The sequence below is a fragment of the Alexandromys fortis genome, unplaced genomic scaffold (genome assembly GCF_014885135.2).
Source record: "Alexandromys fortis isolate MF-2015 unplaced genomic scaffold, M_Fortis_MF-2015_v1.1 scaffold_31, whole genome shotgun sequence".
Classification (NCBI taxonomy): domain Eukaryota; kingdom Metazoa; phylum Chordata; class Mammalia; order Rodentia; family Cricetidae; genus Alexandromys; species Alexandromys fortis.
Genome location: NW_026067974.1, coordinates 9036412 through 9055844, shown reverse-complemented (window position 1 = coordinate 9055844; position 19433 = coordinate 9036412). Strand labels below are relative to the sequence as shown.

Here is a 19433-nt window from a genome sequence, read left to right as displayed (position 1 = left end):
GAGGGCTGCTTTGGGCGCAATGCTTTTGGGAGCCTGTTGTCCAACAGCTTTCAAATCAGCTCCTGGGCTAGAGGGACAAACATCATCCCCCGGCCGGGGTGGCGGCGGCGATGGGGGGGGGGGGGCTCTAGCCAAGAGAAGGCAGACAAACATTTCGTGCAAAGAGTCACAGAGCCTGGGCATACAAGAGGAATCAACAAATATCTGTTGAATATGTATAGTCTAAGTAGCTCCGAGCCTGCCAGAGCCGTGAGAATGCTCAGATGGTCCCATCTGGGGAAAGGGCCTTTTCGTGCCTTCCAGGATGGGCGGAATTTCCTGGGGGAGAGAAACGTCTTGAGTTTCAGGTGGCAGGTTGACTCTCCCAGATTCGGGGTGCCCGGAGACTTACTTGTCCCTACTACGTTGGGGGGGGGCTTCAGTCCTCACCAAAAGCGAATTCACGCTGTATTAGCCACGAGGGGGCGGGGCGAGGCGGGGCGGGGCCGAAGTGGCGGGGTGAGGGGACCCAAGGAGCTTCATAAAGCCACAGCAAAGGCCGCCGCGCCGCTAGTGACAGCGGCCCGCTGGAGAGAGAGCCCCGGAGCAGCTGCGCGCCCCCCCAACGCGCGCTCAGGGGCCAGACGTCCCAACCCCAGCTCGGGTAGTGTTCCACTCTTCCCCGGACCCCGCCCCCGTCTCCCCTGCCCCCCACGACCCGCGGGCCTCCTCGACGGCTGCGGGAAGGCGCCCAGCCCGCTGCGGATGGGCATCGTGGAGCCGGGCTGCGGAGACATGCTGACCGGCACCGAGCCGATGCCGAGTGACGAGGGCCGGGGGCCCGGAGTGGACCAGCAGCATCGCTTCTTCTATCCGGAGCCGGGCACACAGGACCTGACCGATCGCCGCGCAGGTGGCAGCCTAGGGACGCCCTACTCTGGGGGCGCCCTGGTGCCTGCCACGCCGGGCCGCTTCCTCGGCTCCTACGCCTACCCGCCCCGGGCCCAGGCGGCCGGCTTCCCCGGGCCGAGCGAGCCCTTCCCGCCGCCCGCGGGTGCCGAGGGCTACCCGCCAGGGGATGGCTACGCTGCCCCGGATCCGCGCGCCGGGCTCTACCCAGGGCCGCGCGAGGACTATGCATTGCCCGCGGGGCTGGAAGTGTCGGGAAAGCTGAGAGTCGCGCTCAGCAACCACCTGTTGTGGTCCAAGTTCAACCAGCACCAGACAGAGATGATCATCACTAAGCAAGGGCGGTGAGTGTGGCGCGCGCCGAGCGCTGCGAGCTCGCAGGGCGGAGCCGGCGAGGGTCTGGCCTCGGTGGCCCGCCGGAACGAGGACTTTCCTCTTTCTTTCTTTCTTTCTTTCTTTCTTTCTTTCTTTCTTTCTTTCTTTCTTTCTTTCTTTCTTTCTTTCTTTCGTTCTTCTTTCTTTCTTCTTTCTTTCTTTCTTTCTTTCTTTCTTTCTTTCTTTCTTTCTTTCTTTCTTTCTTTCTTTCTTTCTTTCTAATTCTGAAGCTGCACGTTGCTGAGTCTTGTCTTCGTGCTGCAGTCTGAGCTTCAGTCTTAGGAGCCGGGGAAGCAGGACAGCAGGGAGGACACCGCAAGCTCTGTAGAGCCGCGGATGCCTAGTCTATGTCACACTGCAACAGTCAGAGATCAAAAAAGGACAGAGACGATGGTGTGGGCGCAGTTAAAAGTTACTTTGGTGCAGAGGAAAGGGTGACTCTCGCTTCACCTAGAGTTGGCCGGAGGGTCCCAGCCTTGCTCCTTGCCTCAGTCTGGGGTCAGAGCCGGGTTAGTGTATACTCTGGGCCTGACAGAAGCTGGCCCTCTCTCAGTCCCTGTGTATGGGAAACTGAAGTGTTGGGGCAGAATCTTTTGGGATCGCAGCGTCCCTGCCTTTACTGTTGCCACGCTCAGGGTAGCTTTGGTGTATGGGGGTGGCAGGACAGACTGGGATTTGGTGACATGGAGAAGCGGTCGCCAAGTTTCTTTTCCGGTCTTACTTTGATATCATATGTCTGGGGGGAGAGAGAGAGAGGGAGAGATGAGTGTGTGTGTGTGTGTGTGTGTGCTGTGTAGAGGTGAGGGACAGTAAAACTAATGAAGATAAAAATGCCCAGTGCCTGAACAGGCCAAGCTCAGAATCAGTCCCAGCTGGTGTCCAGTCCAGAACTGTGCCTTTGAGGCTGGTCCCTAAAAATGTGCCCACTTCCTTACCCAGCTAGTCACCAGTCCAGCCTGCTAGAAGATGGAGGACTCCCCTGGGCTGTTGCATTAGTGGTAGGGTTTGCAGCTCAGCCTGCTGCTTCCGGATGAAGGATGGAGTCTCTTTGCTGAAGAAAGAAAGAGAAACTTGCAGTTTGTGAGGGGTCATTTAGTATGCAACACCCCCCACCCCCAGTGAATCCCCTTGTGTTTTAGGAGAAGAGGCACCTGCCCTTCTCAATGGGGAGCGGCCAGGACTCCGGATTTTGAGTTAGGATGGAGACTCGGGAAGTAAAGGAGAGATTGCAAAGGCGGGGGTTCTATGAGGGGAGACAGAAACCCTTGCTGGGTCCCAAGGTGGCATTACTAGAGGATCTTCCCCCCAGATGATGTCTGTGGCGGATGGAGGGACCTAGCTGCCAACTCCAACTGGTTTTGAGCTGCTGAATCATTCTTCCCCACTGGGATGAGCTGAGGATAAACCTTATGTGTTTGTTTATGGCCCACCCCTCATCTCCAAAGCCTTCTGAGGAGTCTCTGCTCCCTCCAGCCTCTCTCTGGATGGCTCCAGGTACTGGCCAGGTTTCTAGAACTTGACACTCCTGTGTTGTACTGCACAGAGACTGCCAGGGACTCTTCCGAGGTACCACAGCCGGCAGAGCTGGGCTAGGGCTCAGACGGTACCTGTCTACTCTTTCTCCACTCTCCACAGCCACCTACACTGTCTGAGGGCCTTTCGTGGTGGCTCCCTGGGTGCTTTCACTTCTATTATTTCACAGTGGGTTAGGTAGGCCAGGCATTCTCTCCGTTTCATATTCACGCACACCGAGTCGTGGGGATAACCAGAGGCTTACACTCTGTCAATAACGGTCTAGGTGGGGCCTCTAACTCTGTGCTTTGTAGTGTGCCAGGAGCAGGAGGAGGCCTCTCATCCTGCGGCCTGGTCAGGTCTTTTCATGTGATGCCAGGCCTCAGCTCCTCCAGTCTGATGGGACGGGGCCGTCGGCATCAGCCAGAAGATCAGTGATGGCTGGGCTGGGGCCTGTCTGTCTGTGGGCTGTTAGGGGAGGCGTTTGGAGGGGTACACTCCAACGGAAACACTGGACTCCCACGGCCTCCTCTCCTGTGTGTTCCTACTGCAGAATTTTCACTTGACCACTTTCGTTACCTCCCTTTTGGATGTCTCCTTTTTTCTCCCCCTTTCTGTTTTAGTGCTGCAACTGGAACCCGGGGCCTAGAGTTCGCTAGACACATGTCTTAGGACGGCTGTGGTCTGCATATATGGTGATACCCATACTTGGAAACTAGTCTGTGCTACACAGTGAGGGGTTTTGTTTGTTTGTTTTTTAATTTCTTTCTTCCTCTCTGCTGTGTAGCAAAGGCTTTCTTTGAACTCCAGATCTTTTTACCTCTGCCTCTCCAGTGCTGGTATTATGGGTGTGTGCCACCCTGTCTGGTTGACAGGCTGTCTCAAAGAACCAAAATTAATTTACTTTTCTTTTAGTGCTGAAAGTTTAACCCAGGGACTTGTGTATGTTCTGCAGCACAGTTCACCACTGAGGCACAACCAACTGCTTCTCATGACAGATCTTACTATATAAAAGTAGAAAGCTGGGCGTGGTGGCACACGCCTTTAATCCCTGAATTCTGTGAACTCTGTGAGTTCGAGACCAGAATGGTCTACAAATCAAGTTCCAGGAAAGGCAGTACTGTTACACTGAGAAAACCTATCTCAAAAACAAAACAAAATTTTAAAAAATTAAATTAAAAATTATATATAGCAGGCTTAGCTTCAAAAATCTTCAGTATTGGGCTGGTCTTTTTCTTTGTTGCTGTGATTTGTTTGTTTGATTGGATTTTGAGAGGTCTCACTATATTGGCTCAGCTGACCTGGACTCATTCCGTAGACCAGGCTGGCCTAGAACTGTTGCCATTAACGGCGTGCGCCATGTTGTGGTTATTTTGAGCTAGGATCTTGCCATGCAATCAAAATTAGCCTGAAATTGGTGATCTTCCTGCTTCAAATCTTTATGTTCCTCTAAAAGCGGATTTTTGTTGATTGGTTGAGACAATGTCTTACTTATGTAACCCACATTGGCCTGGAATTCTCAACCCATCAGATTCAGCTTCTCAAATGTTGGGATTACAAGTGTGCACTGAAACCATGCTTGGTTTGAAAATGGAATTTAAGCCGGTGGTGGTGGTGCATGCCTTTAATCCCAGCACTCGGGAGGAAGAGGCAGGTGGATCTCTGTGAGTTTGAGGCCAGCCTGGTCTACAGAGCGAGTTCCAGGCTCCAAACCTACATAGAGGAACCCTGTCTTGAAAAAAGAAAAAAGAAAAAAAGGAAGGAAGGAAGGAAGGAAGAGAAAGAAAGAAAGAAAGAAAGAAAGAAAGAAAGAAAGAAAGAAAGAAAGAGAAAATGGAACTTAAAAAATGGTTGCCAAAATGCCTTAATGGGAAAAGACACTAGGTGCCCAGTTTGATTCCCAGAACCCACATGATTGAAGGAGAGAACTTTCTCACGCAAATTGTCAGCTGATCTCCAGACATGTAGCGTGGCACATGGGTACTGTCCACCACCACCACCATCTGCAAAAAGAGAAGGAGAGAGAGAGAACAGGACTGGAGAGACGGTTTAAAGCGTGAAGTGCTGGTGAAGCATGAGGACCCAAGTTTGAGCCCCAGAACCCATGCTAAAAACGTTAGCTAGGCGTTGTGGCACACGCCTGTAATCTAGACACTTGGGAGGCAGAGGCAGGCGGGTGGATCTCTGATTTTGAAGCCAGGTCTACATAGTAAGTTCTAGGTCAGCCAAGGCTACCCGGAGAAATCCTGTCTCAAGAAACAGAAATAATAACAAAAAAGAAAATAAAATTAGCCAATCAGCCAGGTGGTGGTGGCAGTGCACGCCTTTAATCCCAGCACTTTTGAGGCAGAGGCAGGCAGATCTCTGTGAGCTCGAGGCTAGGCTGGTCTACAGAGTGAGTTCCAGGACAACCACAGGTACACAAAGAAGCCCTCCCTGTTATGAAAAAAAAACAAAAAACAAAAACCAGACAAACAAACACCACCACCTCCCAAAAAAACCTAGCCAGTTAGCCAAGTGTGGTGGTGTTTGTAATCCCTGGGGCTTGCTGGCCAGTCAGCCTAGACTAATCAGAGAGGTTTAGGGCAGTGAAAAACCCTGTATTGAAATAAATAGGAAGGAGCCAGGCATGGTGGTGCATGTCTTTAATCCCGGCATTCTAGAGGCACAGGCAGGCTGATCTCTGTGAGTTCGAGGCCAGCCGGGTCTACAAACCATAGAGCCCGGGTGGTGGTGGTGCACACCTTTAATCTCACCAACAGAGAGGAATTTAATGCAGGATGAAACAGAAATTTGCTCTTTTTTCAGACATAGAGGCAAGAGCTCTCTAGTGGTTGCCTGCTTTGCTTCTCTGATCCTTCAGTTTGAACCCTAATATCTGTCTCTGGGTTTTTATTATTTGTGCTACAATTCTGTGAGTTCTAGCCTAGCCTGCTCTACAAATCAAGTTCCAGGACAGCCAGGGCTACACAGAGAAACCCTGTCTTGAAAAGAAAAACAAAACAAAACAACAACAACAAAAAGAAAAATAAATGATTGAATGTCAGGGCCTGAAGAACGCCACCTTAGATTGTCCTCTGACTTCTACACGGACATGCACATATACACATACATGTGCATACACACATACACAAACAAAAAAAAAATACCATCAGCAAACCTGAAAAAGAAATCCCTAAATGCCTTTGAGCGTTTCCTAAGAGTCTGCTTGCATCTCCTAAGGCCACATTGCATGACATGGAATCCCTGTGGGATGGGAGCAGTGGCTTCTCATCATTTCCTCTGATGTTCTCTCTTGAGTCAGGACCCAGGGGCTCCATCCGGGGAAGGAGACAGGAGACACCACTGTCAAAACTCAGCCCTGCCAAACGCCAAGGCCTCTGTGTCTTCTCAGCTTGAGCTCTGGTGATCTGGAAGCTCCAGGGCTGTTTCCTCTTGCTGTTGAGTTTGGGGCCCAGAGCAGCTTCCTTTCTATCCTCCCCCTTTGGCAGGCTGGCCTGTCCCTCTGTGGGTTCCAGTGACCTGCAAGTCACTACCCTAGCACCCACAGACCTTCTTTCTTTTTGAAAAATTCTTCCATCTCAGACCTGCCCACAGCCCCTCAGCCCTTCGTCCTGGCTGGGCTGACTCAGTCTGTCCTTGGTCCTTCCTCTCCCACCCACCCTAGACCCCACCTACCGCTGTGGATCAGTAGCAGTGAGGCTTTTGAGTGCGGTGACTGAGGAAGGCGACTCCGGCGGGGCTCAGAGAGGGAAACCAAGAATAAGAAGTGTCTGGAGTGGGCAGAGAGATAGCTCAGGGGTAGTGGAGCTTCCCGTCAATCCTGAGGCCCTGAGTTCAAATCCCTGAACCCACACGGAAGGAGAGCACTGACTCCTGCAAGTTTTCCTCTGACCTCTATGTGCCCATGCGTCTTCTTTTCTTTCTTTCTTTCTTTCTTTCTTTCTTTCTTTCTTTCTTTCTTTCTTTCTTTCTTTCTTTCTTCTTTCTTTCTTTCTTTCTTTCTTTCTTTCTTTCTTTCTTTCTTTCTAGTTTTTCAAGACAGGGTTTCTCTGTGTAACAGCCCTAGCTGTCCTGGAACTAGCTGTTGTAGACCAGGCTGGCTTGAACTCAGAGCCCGTGTGCTACCACTGCTAACTGTAATATTTAAAAATAAAAAATAAGCCTGGCGGTGGTGATGCACACCTTTAATCCCAGCACTCGGGAGGCAGAGGCAGGTGGATCTCTGTGAGTTCAAGGCCAGCCTGGTCTACAAGAGCTAGTTCCAGGACAGGCTCTAAAAAACTACAGCGAAACCCTGTCTCAACCAAAATAAATAAATAAATAAACAAACAAGAGACTCTGGGGTCCCCGTTTGTGTATTTTGGAGATGGGGCAACCTGGGAGTGCCGCGTCCCGGCCGTGCCAGAGTTCCTGTGTGCAGAGTGTGCTGTGAATGGATGGTAAACACAAATAGCGGCAGACGGCAGATAGCCTCCGCAGGGAGGAGAGGCCGGGTCTCCGTGGGTGTGTGGGTGGATATTAATTGCTGGTAATCCCCACTTTCTGAGTATGATTGGTTGATTATTATAATTAAGATCACTGGGGAGAGCTGTTAAGTAGCTCGGTTGGTAAGTACATGTGCTTCTGTGAAGCTAGGGTGGCGGCGAAAGCAATTTTGGCTTCGTGTGAGGTAGTGCCGCGGCCACCATTATTTTCCTTTCTCGTCCTCACAACTCTCACAACTTTTAATGGATGTTTTTGCTTATTATTTTACTTTTTAAATATTTATTTTAATTTTTAATGTGTGTTTGTGTGTGTGTCTGTAGACTGTGTGTGTGAGGAACCTATGGAGGTCGGCAGTCAGAGCTCCTGGAACTGGAATTACAGGCCGTTATGAGCTCATTGCAGGTACCCTGGTACCCCGTAAAAGCAGAAAATATCCTTAACCCCTGAGCCATCTCTCCAAACTTTTACTTCTATTATTATTTATTTATTTGGTTTTTGAGACAGGGTTTCTCTGTGTAACAACTTTGACTGTTCTGGAACTCACTCTATGGACCAGGCTGGCATCAAACTCACAGACCGCCTACCTCTGCCTCCTGTGTGCACCATCACCACCTGGCTTTATTTTATTTTTGAGAGAGGGGCTCACTCTGTCGTTAGCCTGGAGCTGTCTGTGTCAAGGCTGCCTGGCCCTTGAAAATGTACACTGCCTTCCTCGGCCTCCTAAGTGCTGGCATTGTAGGCATGGGCCATTACAGCCCACTAACCTTGTAGATTCTTTTTGTCATTTAGATTTATTTTATGTATGTGCGAGAGTGTTTTCCTCACATGTATGTATGTCTATGCACCATGTGCGTGGCTGGTACCCTCAAAGATTAGGAGAGGATGTTGAAATTGGAGTTACAGATAGTTGTGAGCCATCGTGTGGGTGCTAGGAATTGAACCCAGCTCTTCTGCAAGACCAAATGCTTGCAACTGCTGAGTCATTTCTCCAGGCCCTGAGTTTTTGTTCTTGGTGGTGCTATATTGAACCCATGAATGCTAGGCAGATACTCTTATACTAAGTCACATTCCAGATCAACTTTTCAGATCTTAAAACAAAACTAAACACTTATTTTAAGATCTGGGCATGCCCATGGTGCAAATACGTGATCCTGCAGTCACAGCACTCAGACACAGGAAGATCATAAGTTCAAAGCTACCCTGGGCTACATACTAAGACCCTTTCTCAAAAAAATAAACAGAATAGTTTGCCGTTATAACAAAATGTTCACAAAATGGATGATATCAAGCTAGCGAGATGACTCAGTGGATAAAGCTGCTTGCTACCAAGGCTGAGGACCCGAGTTCAATACCTGAAACCCACAAATGGTAGAGAGAGAGAACCAGCGCCCACAAGCCATTCTCCCCAGTGTGCCAAGCCCTCTCCAATAAATAAGTTAAACAATATTTCTACCTTCCAATGCTGAGGCAGCTCTTGGAAAACTGTTCTCCCCAACACAATTCCTGACGTCACCTCAGGAAATATTTTGGCAATGTCTTATACTTACAGAATGCACAATGCTCTCAGGCATCTTGGCCTCTTCCTCCTCCTCCCATGTCTGGACTCGTGGACTAGGATTCACGGGATCACTTGCAGATGGCTACACAGAAGTGCAGAGCTGGCGGCCAGAGAGGTGGCTCAGCGGTTAAGAGTACTAGTTGTTTCTTCCAGAAGACCCGGGTTCAATTCCCAGCCTCCACATGGCAGCTCACACTTGTGTCTGTAACTCCAGTGCCAGGGACTCTGACACCCTCACACAGAAATATACACAGGCAAAACACCAATGCACTTAAAATAAAAACAGATTATTAAAAAAAAAAAAGGACTGTTACCTGCGTCAAGGAAGACGCAGCCAGTCAGCCCTCCAGAAAGTCGGTTGATGTGTGAAACAGGTCATCGTTTGTTTCTGGAAACAGGGTCTCACTGTGTAGCCTTGACTGGCCTGGCACTCACTATGTCCCCAGGCATGTCCCATGACCCTTCAAATCATCCCTAGATGAGTTAGCCCTCGGGGAAGCACAGAGTTATAGGGTCATGACTCTGTCCCCTCTGAAAGGGGTGTGGTAAGTAGCTTCACAGAGGGGATTGTGGTACCAGGCCCATCTCCACTACTGTTTTCTTCCCAGCAAATTGACATGTAAATCAGGGAGTTATTTTGGGGTTCTACCGGTAATCTTAGCCGTGTGTGTGTGTGTGTGTGTGTGTGTGTGTGTGTGTGGTATAGTTACGTGTATAGCTGTGTACATGTGTGTTGATCATCCTCTCTCTCTCTCCTTCCCTTCTTCTATATATTATATATATAACTATATATATATATAATTATACATATTATGTGTATGGCTGTTACGTTAGCCTGTATGAATGTGTACCTCATGCATGCCTAATGCCTGCTGAGGCCAACAAGAGAGTATTGGATCCCTTAAAACTGGTCTTACTGGTTGTGGGCCATCATGTGAGTGCTGAAAATTAAATTCAGGTTGTCTAGAAAAGCAGCTAGTGCTCTTACCTGATGAACCATTTCTCCAGGCTCCCTACCCCTTTTAAAAAGACAGGGTCTTTCTATTATAGAGCTGGGTGTCTTGGCACTCCATATGTAGACCAGACTGGCCTCAGACTCACAGACATGCACCTGCCTTTGCCTTCCAAGTGCTAAGATTAAAGTCAAGTGCCAAGCCGGGCATGACAGGTAGAATTTGTGAGCCTGAGGCCAGCCCGGTCTACAGAGTGAGTTCTAGGACAGCCAGAGCTACACAGAGAAACCCTGTTTCAGTAAAATAAAGATAAGTGCTACCACACTCTGCTCCCTATTTTTTTAATAATTAAATATTTTTTTGAGACAGGGTTTCTCTGCGTAGTCCTAATTGTCCTGGACTTCATTCTGTAGACCAGGCTGGCCTCGAACTCATTTCTCTTTATTTACATGTATGTGAGCTTTCCGGAGTTTATGTACCGTTTGTAGGTAGACCGGGGCTGTTGAACGCCTGGGAACCGCAGTGGCAAACACTTGTGAGCTGCCCGATGTGGTGCTGGGAACCAAACACGCATCCTCTGGAAGAGCAGGAAGTGCTCTTCACCACCCCGAGCCATCTCTGCAGCTCAGAAACTGTGATCTGACCCGGCGCACCCCTTTAATCCCAGTACTCCGGAGGCAGAGGCAGGCGGATCTCTGTGAGTCTGAGATCAGCCTGGTCTATAGAGTGAGTTCCAGGACAGGCTACAAAGCTACAAAGAAACCCTGTCTCAAAAAATCAAAACCAGCCGGGCGGTGGTGGCGCACGCCTTTAATCCCAGCACTCGGGAGGCAGAGGCAGGCGGATCTCTGTGAGTTCGAGACCAGCCTGGTCTACAAGAGCTAGTTCCAGGACAGGCTCCAAAACCACAGAGAAACCCTGTCTCGAAAAACAAAACAAAACAAAACAAAACAAAACAAACAAAAAAAGCAACAACAAAAAAAATCCAAAAAAAAAAAAAGAAAAGAAAATATTAAACATTCTCCCCACCCAGTTTTTCAATACTTACTTCTTGAGCTAGGGATGTAGCTAAGCTGATAGAATTCTAAGCTGTCTAGAATTCACTGTCTTGGATGGATTCCAAACTGGGTATAATGGTGCACACCTGTAATCCCAGCACTTTGGAAGCTGAAGCAGGTAGACCAGAAGTTCAAAGTCATCCTTAGCTATACTGTGAGTTCAAGGCTAGTCTGGTAGATAGGTTTCTTACCTGAGAGACCTGTGCTTTCCTATCCTACATGGCCCCCCTGGGAGGAGGGATGTGGGAGTGGAAGGGACATCCAATGAGGATTTGCCTCTGCGATTCCTACAACGCCACTCTCCCTGCCGGGTTATGAAGAAAGAGCTCAGTTTTGGGAACTTGTGATGGCTCTAAGGCTGTTAGTGGTGGTTGTGACCCTGAAGGCTGCTAAGATGCATGGGAGAGATGGCGGTAGGAGCGGTTGGAGACAGGCTGGTTGTGGTGATGGGTGACCAGTGGTAGTGGTGGTGAGGCTGAAAGCAGTAGGTCTTGGGGTGGCAGACAAGAAGGCGGTGGCCATAGCCGTGGCACAGCCAGTGAGTGTGGTGGGGATCGTGATGGTGGAGACGGCTGGAGTGATGGAGATGGTGGAGGTGGTGGTGTGTTGATGGTGGAGGTGGTGGTTGTGTGTTGATGGTGGAGGTGGTGGCTGTACTGATGGTGGAGGTGGTGGTGTGTTGCTGGTGGTGGTGGCGGTGTGTTGCTGGTGGTGGTGGCGGTGTGTTGGTGGTGGAGGTGGTGGTGTGTTGTTGGTGGTGGTGGTGGTGTGTTGATGGTGGAGGTGGTGGCTGTACTGATGGTGGAGGTGGTGGCTGTGCTGATGGTGGTGGTGGTGTGTTGATGGTGGAGGTGGCGGTGTGTTGGTGGTGGAGGTGGCGGTGTGTTGGTGGTGGAGGTGGCGGTGTGTTGATGGAAGTGGCGGTGTGTTGTTGTTGTTGGTGGTGGTGTGTTGATGGTGGAGGTGGTGGCTGTGCTGATGGTGGAGGTGGTGGCTGTGCTGATGGTGGAGGTGGTGGTGTGTTGGTGGTGGAGGTGGTGGCTGTGCTGATGGTGGAGATCAGGTGATGGTCAGAGGGACAGTGGCTGTAATCGTGGGGTGGCAATGGTAGCGATGATGGCTGTGGAGGTGGGGACTGTAGCAGCGCTGGAGGCCTGTAATGGAGAGGACAGTGGCTGCAGTGATGGTGGAGATAGCGGTGAGAGAGCGATGTGGCTGTGGGATGGAGGTGGTGGCTGTAGTGATCGTGATAATAGGGGCAGAGATGGTGGAGGTGGTGGGAAGGCCGTCGCAGGAGAGGGCTTCCTCTTCTGACTCTCACTCCAGAACAGTGGGGGATAGTGCGGCATCCAACCCACTCACTTTTCTTTTGCTAGGACCCAAGACTTTAAGCATGAGGATGATTAGATGCTTCTGGCCACCTAGGGTGTTCGCTGAGCTTCTGAAGGGCCAGGCATGGGGCAGACCATTCTGTAGAGCTGTAGGACAGGGAGGGATGCTCAGGGAGCATAGCAGAAGCACGCTGCAGAGTGGAGGAGTCACTGTGGAGCAGGTGGGACCGAGGCATAACCCCTCTGGGAACTACCTTTGGAGGGTTGCCTGGTGCCTTTGGCCCACACAGGAAGCACACGAGTGTTAGAGATGGTGGTTTCCAGATAAATATCTAGTAGCTGATCTGAGAGGAAAGCATTTTCAAAAGTCTGCAGGCTGGGATGTAGCTTAGTGGCAGAGTGCTTGTCGGGCATGCATCAAGAATCACTAGCCCTGTCAAAAGACAGGCACTGATTTGAGCGTCTGCTGATTCCCGTGGTGTAACTGGGACTGCGCTGTATCCGAGCTGCCAGCACGATGGGGGCGGAACAAGAGCTGGGGGAGATGCACGGTAGCCATTGTCAGTTCCACCTCACACAACAGCCCCAAATCGGCTCCAGCTCAGACCACAGTACAGCGGAGGAAAACAAGGGAAAGAGACTCTCGAGTACTGGATGCCTTGGCTCTTAGTAGGATGTATTTAATTGTTACATTTGTACTGTTTTAAATTTTATTTTATTTTGATTTTCGAGACAGGGTTTCTTTGTGTAGCCCTGGCTGTCCTGGAACTTGCTCTGTAGACCAGGCTGACCTCAAACTCAGAGATTCTTCTGCCTCTGCCTCCCAAGTACTGGGTGGGATTAAAGATGTGTGCCACCATCCCCGGCTGGCACTATTTATTTATTTAAATTATTTATTATGTATACAATATTCTGTCTGTGTGTGTCTGCAGGCCAGAAGAGGGCACCAAACCTCATTACAGATGGCTGTGAGCCACCATGTGGTTGCTGGGAATTGAACTCATGACCTTTGGAAGAGCAGGCAATGCTCTTAACCACTGAGCCATCTCTCCAGCCACCCACAATTTATTTAAAAAAAAAGATTTATTTTTAATAATCCGTGTGTGTTCCTCTGTGTGTATGTGTGAACCTGAATGTGCCTCTGTGTGTGTGTCTGTGTATGCACTTCTGTGTGTGAGAGAGCCTGCACGTGCCTCTGTGTGTATGTGAGCCTGTGTGTGTCTCCATGTGCTCCTCTGTGTGTGTCTAAGTGTGTGCCTGTGCATGCAGGCATCTGTGGAAGCCAGAGACATTGGGTCACCTTGGGGCTGGAGTTAAAGGCCACTGTAAGCCGCCTGATGTGGATGCTGAGATCTGAACTCGGACTCTCAGGCATAGCAGTGCGTGCTCTTACCTGCTGCGCCATTTCTCCAGTCCTACAAATTAATTTGCAGTTACGTCTACAACCCAGCTTGTGGTACACTTGCCAGTGGCTCTTGTGAACAGGTGGAGGCTAGCTGCAGCACACGGCGAGCACACAGGTGACTGACCACTGCCCTAATGGACCCTGCGGCTTCTCTGTTCTTCGCAGGCGAATGTTCCCATTCCTCTCTTTCACTGTGGCTGGACTGGAGCCCACAAGCCATTACAGGATGTTTGTGGATGTGGTCTTGGTAGACCAGCACCATTGGCGGTACCAGAGTGGCAAGTGGGTGCAGTGTGGAAAGGCAGAAGGCAGCATGCCAGGTACGACCCCCTTTCCGAGCGGTGGGCATGCTTTTTCCTCCCAGATTGGTGCCCCCTGGTGGATTGTTCAAGCTCTTGCCCCGATGTGAAAGTTTGAGTTCTGTGTCCTATGCGCCACCTCAACCTCCCTTTGGTTGTCACCTTTTCTCCAATTCTGCAGAGGTCACTCAGCTCAATCCTTTCTCCTCATTTGCCCCGTCCAACATGCCTGTCCCCTCCCCTGCATCTTCCTTACATTCCTCTCAGAATAGGCAAAACCCCACATCTCTAGGGTCTGTTCAAGGGCTACATGGCAATAAGGTTAACTGTCCACAGGAAACCGTTTATACGTCCACCCAGACTCCCCCAACACCGGAGCCCACTGGATGCGCCAGGAAGTTTCATTTGGAAAACTAAAACTCACCAACAACAAGGGGGCGTCCAACAATGTGACCCAGGTAGGACGTCAGCCCCATCTCCTGCTGCGTCTGAGACCTTCTCCCACTGACACTACCTAAGAGCCCCTCTGCACTGTGGGAGTCCCTTCCCCTCTGCTCTGCTCTCCTCCCCTCTCCTCCCTGCGTAGCCAAGGAGGACCTTGACCTTCTGCCCCAGCTCCTGAGTGCTGAGATTTCAGTCACTGACCACCATGCCTGGTTTATGTGGTTCTGGATATTGCACCCAGGGAGGGGTTGCATGCTAACCAAGCATCCTATTAATGGAGCTATTTTATGCCCCAGCCCCTTGATTTCCTCTCTGAACTCTTTGCTGCCCACCTTGAGAAGACAATGAAGTGGGAGAAGACAATGGAGCGGGCAGGGCTTGCTCTCAAGCCAGCACAGGTCAAACCAGCCTGGAGGCTTTTTCACTAGGTCGTGTAACCTTGTTAGGGTCCAGTATCCCAGGGAATGGGTACAAAATATCTTCACATTGAACAATTGAGGTTTTTTTGTTGTGGTTGTTTCATTTAACACATTTATTTGGCTGTGGGGGTGTACATGCACTGTTGTGTTTGTGGTGGTCGCAGGACAACTTGGCTGGAGTTGCTTCTGTTCTTCTATCACACGGATCCCAGGGATCAAACTCAGGTTACCAAACTTGGCAGCAAGACCCTTTGCCTGCCAAGCCATCTCCACAGCTCCAATTCAGGTTTTGTTTTTGTTTTTTTCCCGAGACAGGGTTTCTGTGAATAGCCCTGATTGTCCTGGAACTCACTCTGTAGACCAGGTTGGCCTTGAACTCAGAGATCAGCCTGCCTCTGCCTCTTGAGTGCACCACCACTGCCCGACACCCAATCCTGATTTTTTTTTAAAAATATTTATTTATTTATTATGTATACAATATTCTGTCTGTGTGTATGCCTGAAGGCCAGAAGAGGGCGCCGGACCTCTTTACAGATGGGTGTGAGCCACCATGTGGTTGCTGGGAATTGAACTCAGGACCTTTGGAAGAGCAGGCAATGCTCTTAACCAGTGAGCCATCTCTCCAGCCCCCCCAATCCTGATTTTTAAAACCTTAGCTGGAGAGAGGCTTCAGTTGGTAAAGCATTTGCCTTGCAAAAACAAGGACCAGAGTCTCATCCCAAGAACCCAACCACGTTAAACAAAAAAAAAAAAAAAAAAAAAAAAAAAATCTGGCTATAATGGTATGACCCAGTGATTTTAGCACTGGAAAGGCAGAAATGGGTGGGTCCCTAGGACTCACTGACCTTCTTGGTGAGTTCCAAGCCTGCAAGAGACCCTGTCTCAAAAAAGTGGATGGTGCCTGAGGTTGTTCCCTGGCCTCCAGCTAGCTGGCACACACACAAACACACAGGCACCCACGTGCACACATGACCTCTATGCTAACACCTTGATCTCACTGACATGGAGGATCAGGGAGGATTCTACACGATTTCACAAGATTTCATAAGAGGCAACACTAGGCGCCCCCAAAGAGAAGCCGCGAGGCTTAAGAGAAGTTGCATGGTGGCAGGATGGTGACGGCACGAGTAGGTCGTCACTGGTGGGGGAACGGATGCAGTGATGAGCCCACAGTGGGGTCAGGAGGAAACTTGCAGCTCCTCGGTGACCCCGCCACCACCTGGCTCCCTCTCCAGATGATTGTCCTGCAGTCTCTGCATAAGTACCAGCCCCGGCTGCACATCGTGGAGGTGAATGACGGGGAGTCGGATGCCGGCTGCAATGCTTCTAATACACACATCTTTACTTTCCAAGAGACCCAGTTCATTGCGGTGACTGCTTACCAGAATGCCGAGGTGAGGCTTGGGGCCAAAGGGGCCTGAGGACAGGCATGTGCTAGGGGGCAGGACAGGCCCTCTTGTTGAGGTTGGGGAGCTGGCGTCCCTGAGCCTCAGACTCAGGCAACTCTATTCCCCTTTCTCCAGATCACTCAGCTGAAAATCGACAATAACCCCTTCGCCAAAGGATTCCGGGAGAACTTTGAGTCGTAAGCGCCCTGGCGGAAACTCGTCTTTGGTCTCTCTGAGATGGGACTGTGGATCAGTGGTCAACATGTCCTGTCTCTGTTTTGGGGATCTGGGGAGGGGGTTAAGCAGACCAAGGAGGGAGAAACAGGAAGGAAGAGACATACTTGTGTCTTTTTTTCCTCATTTTCTGTTTTGCTTTGTTTTTCAGCATGTATGCATCTGTTGACACCAGTGTTCCCTCCCCACCCGGACCCAACTGTCAACTGCTCGGAGGAGACCCCTACTCGCCTCTTCTATCTAACCAGTATCCCGTTCCCACCCGTTTCTACCCCGACCTTCCTGGCCAACCCAAGGATATGGTCTCACAGCCTTACTGGCTGGGGACATCTCGGGAACACAGTTATGAAGCCGAGTTCCGAGCAGTGAGCATGAAGCCCACATTCCTGCCCTCTGCCTCTGGGCCCACCGTGCCCTACTACCGTGGCCAAGAAGTCCTGGCACCCGGAGCTGGCTGGCCTGTGGCCCCTCAGTACCCTCCCAAGATGAGTCCAGCTGGCTGGTTCCGCCCCATGCGAACTCTGCCCATGGACCCTAGCCTGGGATCCTCAGAGGGACGGGTACCAGAGGAGCAGGGCTCCCCCTCGCTGTGGACTGAGGTCACCCCTCTCAGGCAGGAGCCCAGCGACTCCGGACTAGGCGAAGGAGAGTCTAAGAGGAGGCGGATATCCCCTTACCCTTCTAGTGGCGACAGCTCCTCTCCTGCTGGGGCCCCTTCTCCTTTTGACAAGGAAACCGACGGCCAGTTTTATAACTACTTTCCCAACTGAGAAGATGTCTCTGGGTTGGAGGGCGCCAACTAATTTAGAAAACAGACACAGGACAGAGAAGCCCCCGAATCGTCCTTTCCCGGTGTAGTGATTGGTCGGGGAAGGAGAAGGGCAAGAAGGATTCTGGGCTTCACTCCTTACTTCCTGGCCCACAAGGAAAAGTGACAGGAGTGTCCCTTGCCCTTTCCTCTGCCCCAACCACAGTCATGTACCTGGTGCTGCTTCTGACCGATGGTTCCGTGGAGAATGGACTCCAGAAAGTTTGGGACCCAGAGGGACTTCATGGCTTCTGACAGAAGGGGCAGGGGAGAGGCCAGGCCTGGAGACATAGCCCTTCTCCTGCGGAGGAACTTTGAACTGTTAGTCTCTCCTCTGTGTTAATCTCTTGACCCAAGAGGAAAGATCCGTGGATTTTTATAACAGCCAGCCAAACAGGAATAGGGAGAGGACTCAGGGGTGATTTGGGGTGGACTGGGCCCACCTGCGAGGAGACAAGAGAGTGGGTGCAGAGAAAGGGGCCAGAGGGGCGCACATTTCAGCAAGCGAGGTCACTCTGAACTGGTGTGTACACACGCTTTTCTCTTTTTGGTTTCTTTGGGACGGGGAGGCTATTTATTGTAGGGAGAGTGGTGTCTGGATGTGTTTCTTTGCTTTCATCACTTTCTGAAAATAAACATGGAACGGGTGCGTGTGTCCTGCTTCTGTGGCCGGTGTGGGGAGGAGGGAGCTGGGGGGGGGGGGGGGGGTGGGGGAGGTTTGCTGGTCCCTGGGTTCTTGTTTTGGGGGTGAACTGTTAGGATCCTAAAGTGACCTCACTTAGGGATAAACTGAGTTACAGCATGTCTTCTCCTCAGCACTCCAGCTGATCCTGTGACCCGAAAGCCCCTCAGTCTGTGTTGCCTGCTCAGCACCTAGCTGGGGGGGAAAGCAAGGTGAGAGCAAAGTCAAGACCGAGCTGGATAGGGCAGACCCAGGAGAGAAAGGACTCCTGATTTATCTTTGCCGTTTAACACTTCCCGTTTCTAGGTTTGTTCAAGTGTTGAAGGCATAAGCAGAAACCGTGTGACGCTGCCACCCTTTGCGGGTCAGGATCAGCCACACAGGATCAGCAATTTCATAGGAACCAGGGGTGGAGAAAGGGTTTGAGATTAGTGTTTGACAAGGTCCTCAGCGGGAGAGCTGTCATTGGAGAACTAGCGCCCACTATCTCTCTCTCTCTCTCTCTCTCTCTCTCTCTCTCTCTCTCTCTCTCTCTCTCTCCCTCTCCCTCTCCCTCTTTTCTTTTGGAGGGGGTTCAGGACAGGGTTTCTCTGAATAACACTCCTAGTTGTCCTGGAACTCTATAGACCAGTCTGGCCTTAAACTCAGACACCCTCATCCTCCACTCCCCCACCCCTGCCTCTGCCTCCCAAGGGCTGTGATTAAAGGTGTGCGCTGTCACCCAGCTTCTCTCTTCCCCTTTTATTTTACTTACTTATTTAGACAGGTTCTCACATTGTAAGTCAGGGTGACTTTGAAGCTCATGGTGATCCTCCTGTCTCATCCGTCCGAGTGCTAGGATGACAGCAGCCACCTGTCTTTCTAGCTCTGTTTCTTTTCTTTTTTTTTTTTTTTCTTTTTTTTTTTTGGTTTTTCGAGACAGGGTTTCTCTGTGGTTTTGGAGCCTGTCCTGGAACTAGCTCTGTAGACCAGGCTGGTCTTGAACTCACAGAGATCCGCCTGCCTCTGCCTCCCGAGTGCTGGGATTAAAGGCGTGCGCCACCATCGCCCAGCTTAGAGCGTGAATTCTTAAGGTATTTCTCCATTATATTTTAGTTTATGCTATTGCTCCTAAAAGCCGTTTCGAGTCATTCATGATAATTTTTGGTCCTCTCTTCACCCTTGGAGTTCTAAATATTGAACGTTACATAGCTTGGTCAGAAGTCATGTGACGGGGTGTGTGTGCGTGCACACACGCGCCAGTGTTAATGAGGATCAAATCCAGGGCCTCAGGCATGCTAGGCAAGCACTCTACTCTAGAGCTGCTTTTCTGGTATCTCAGTCTCTCGTTAGACCCTCTTTCATCCTGGGGTCTTAAACACTGGATGATCCTTAACAGTTAGGACACGTCTAATAGCCAGGCTCTGCTAGTCCCCTGAACAGGAGAGGTGGTTATCAACCCTGGGCTTCCCATAGGGGCAATCTGGAAGGGCGATCCCCCCAACTCCACCCCATAGAGGAGCTGACAATGGGGTCCTGGGACTGACTCAGCAGTTTATAAGGCCTGGATGTGTCGGGCATGGTGGCTCACACCTTTAATCCCAGCACTCGG

The 19433-nt window shown here is 50.7% G+C and overlaps 1 protein-coding gene across 1 annotated transcript; it reads left to right on the top strand.

Annotated features, from left to right (window-relative positions):
- Window positions 1-584: 584 nt before the first annotated feature.
- Window positions 585-17808, top strand: Tbx21 (T-box transcription factor 21). Its single transcript, XM_050157122.1, has 6 exons — window positions 585-1232; window positions 13734-13888; window positions 14204-14325; window positions 15966-16124; window positions 16254-16315; window positions 16504-17808. Exons 1-6 carry the CDS (start codon window positions 745-747, stop codon window positions 17120-17122), a joined length of 1605 nt encoding a protein of 534 aa, XP_050013079.1. The 5' UTR covers window positions 585-744; the 3' UTR covers window positions 17123-17808.
- The last annotated feature ends 1625 nt before the right edge of the window (window positions 17809-19433 follow it).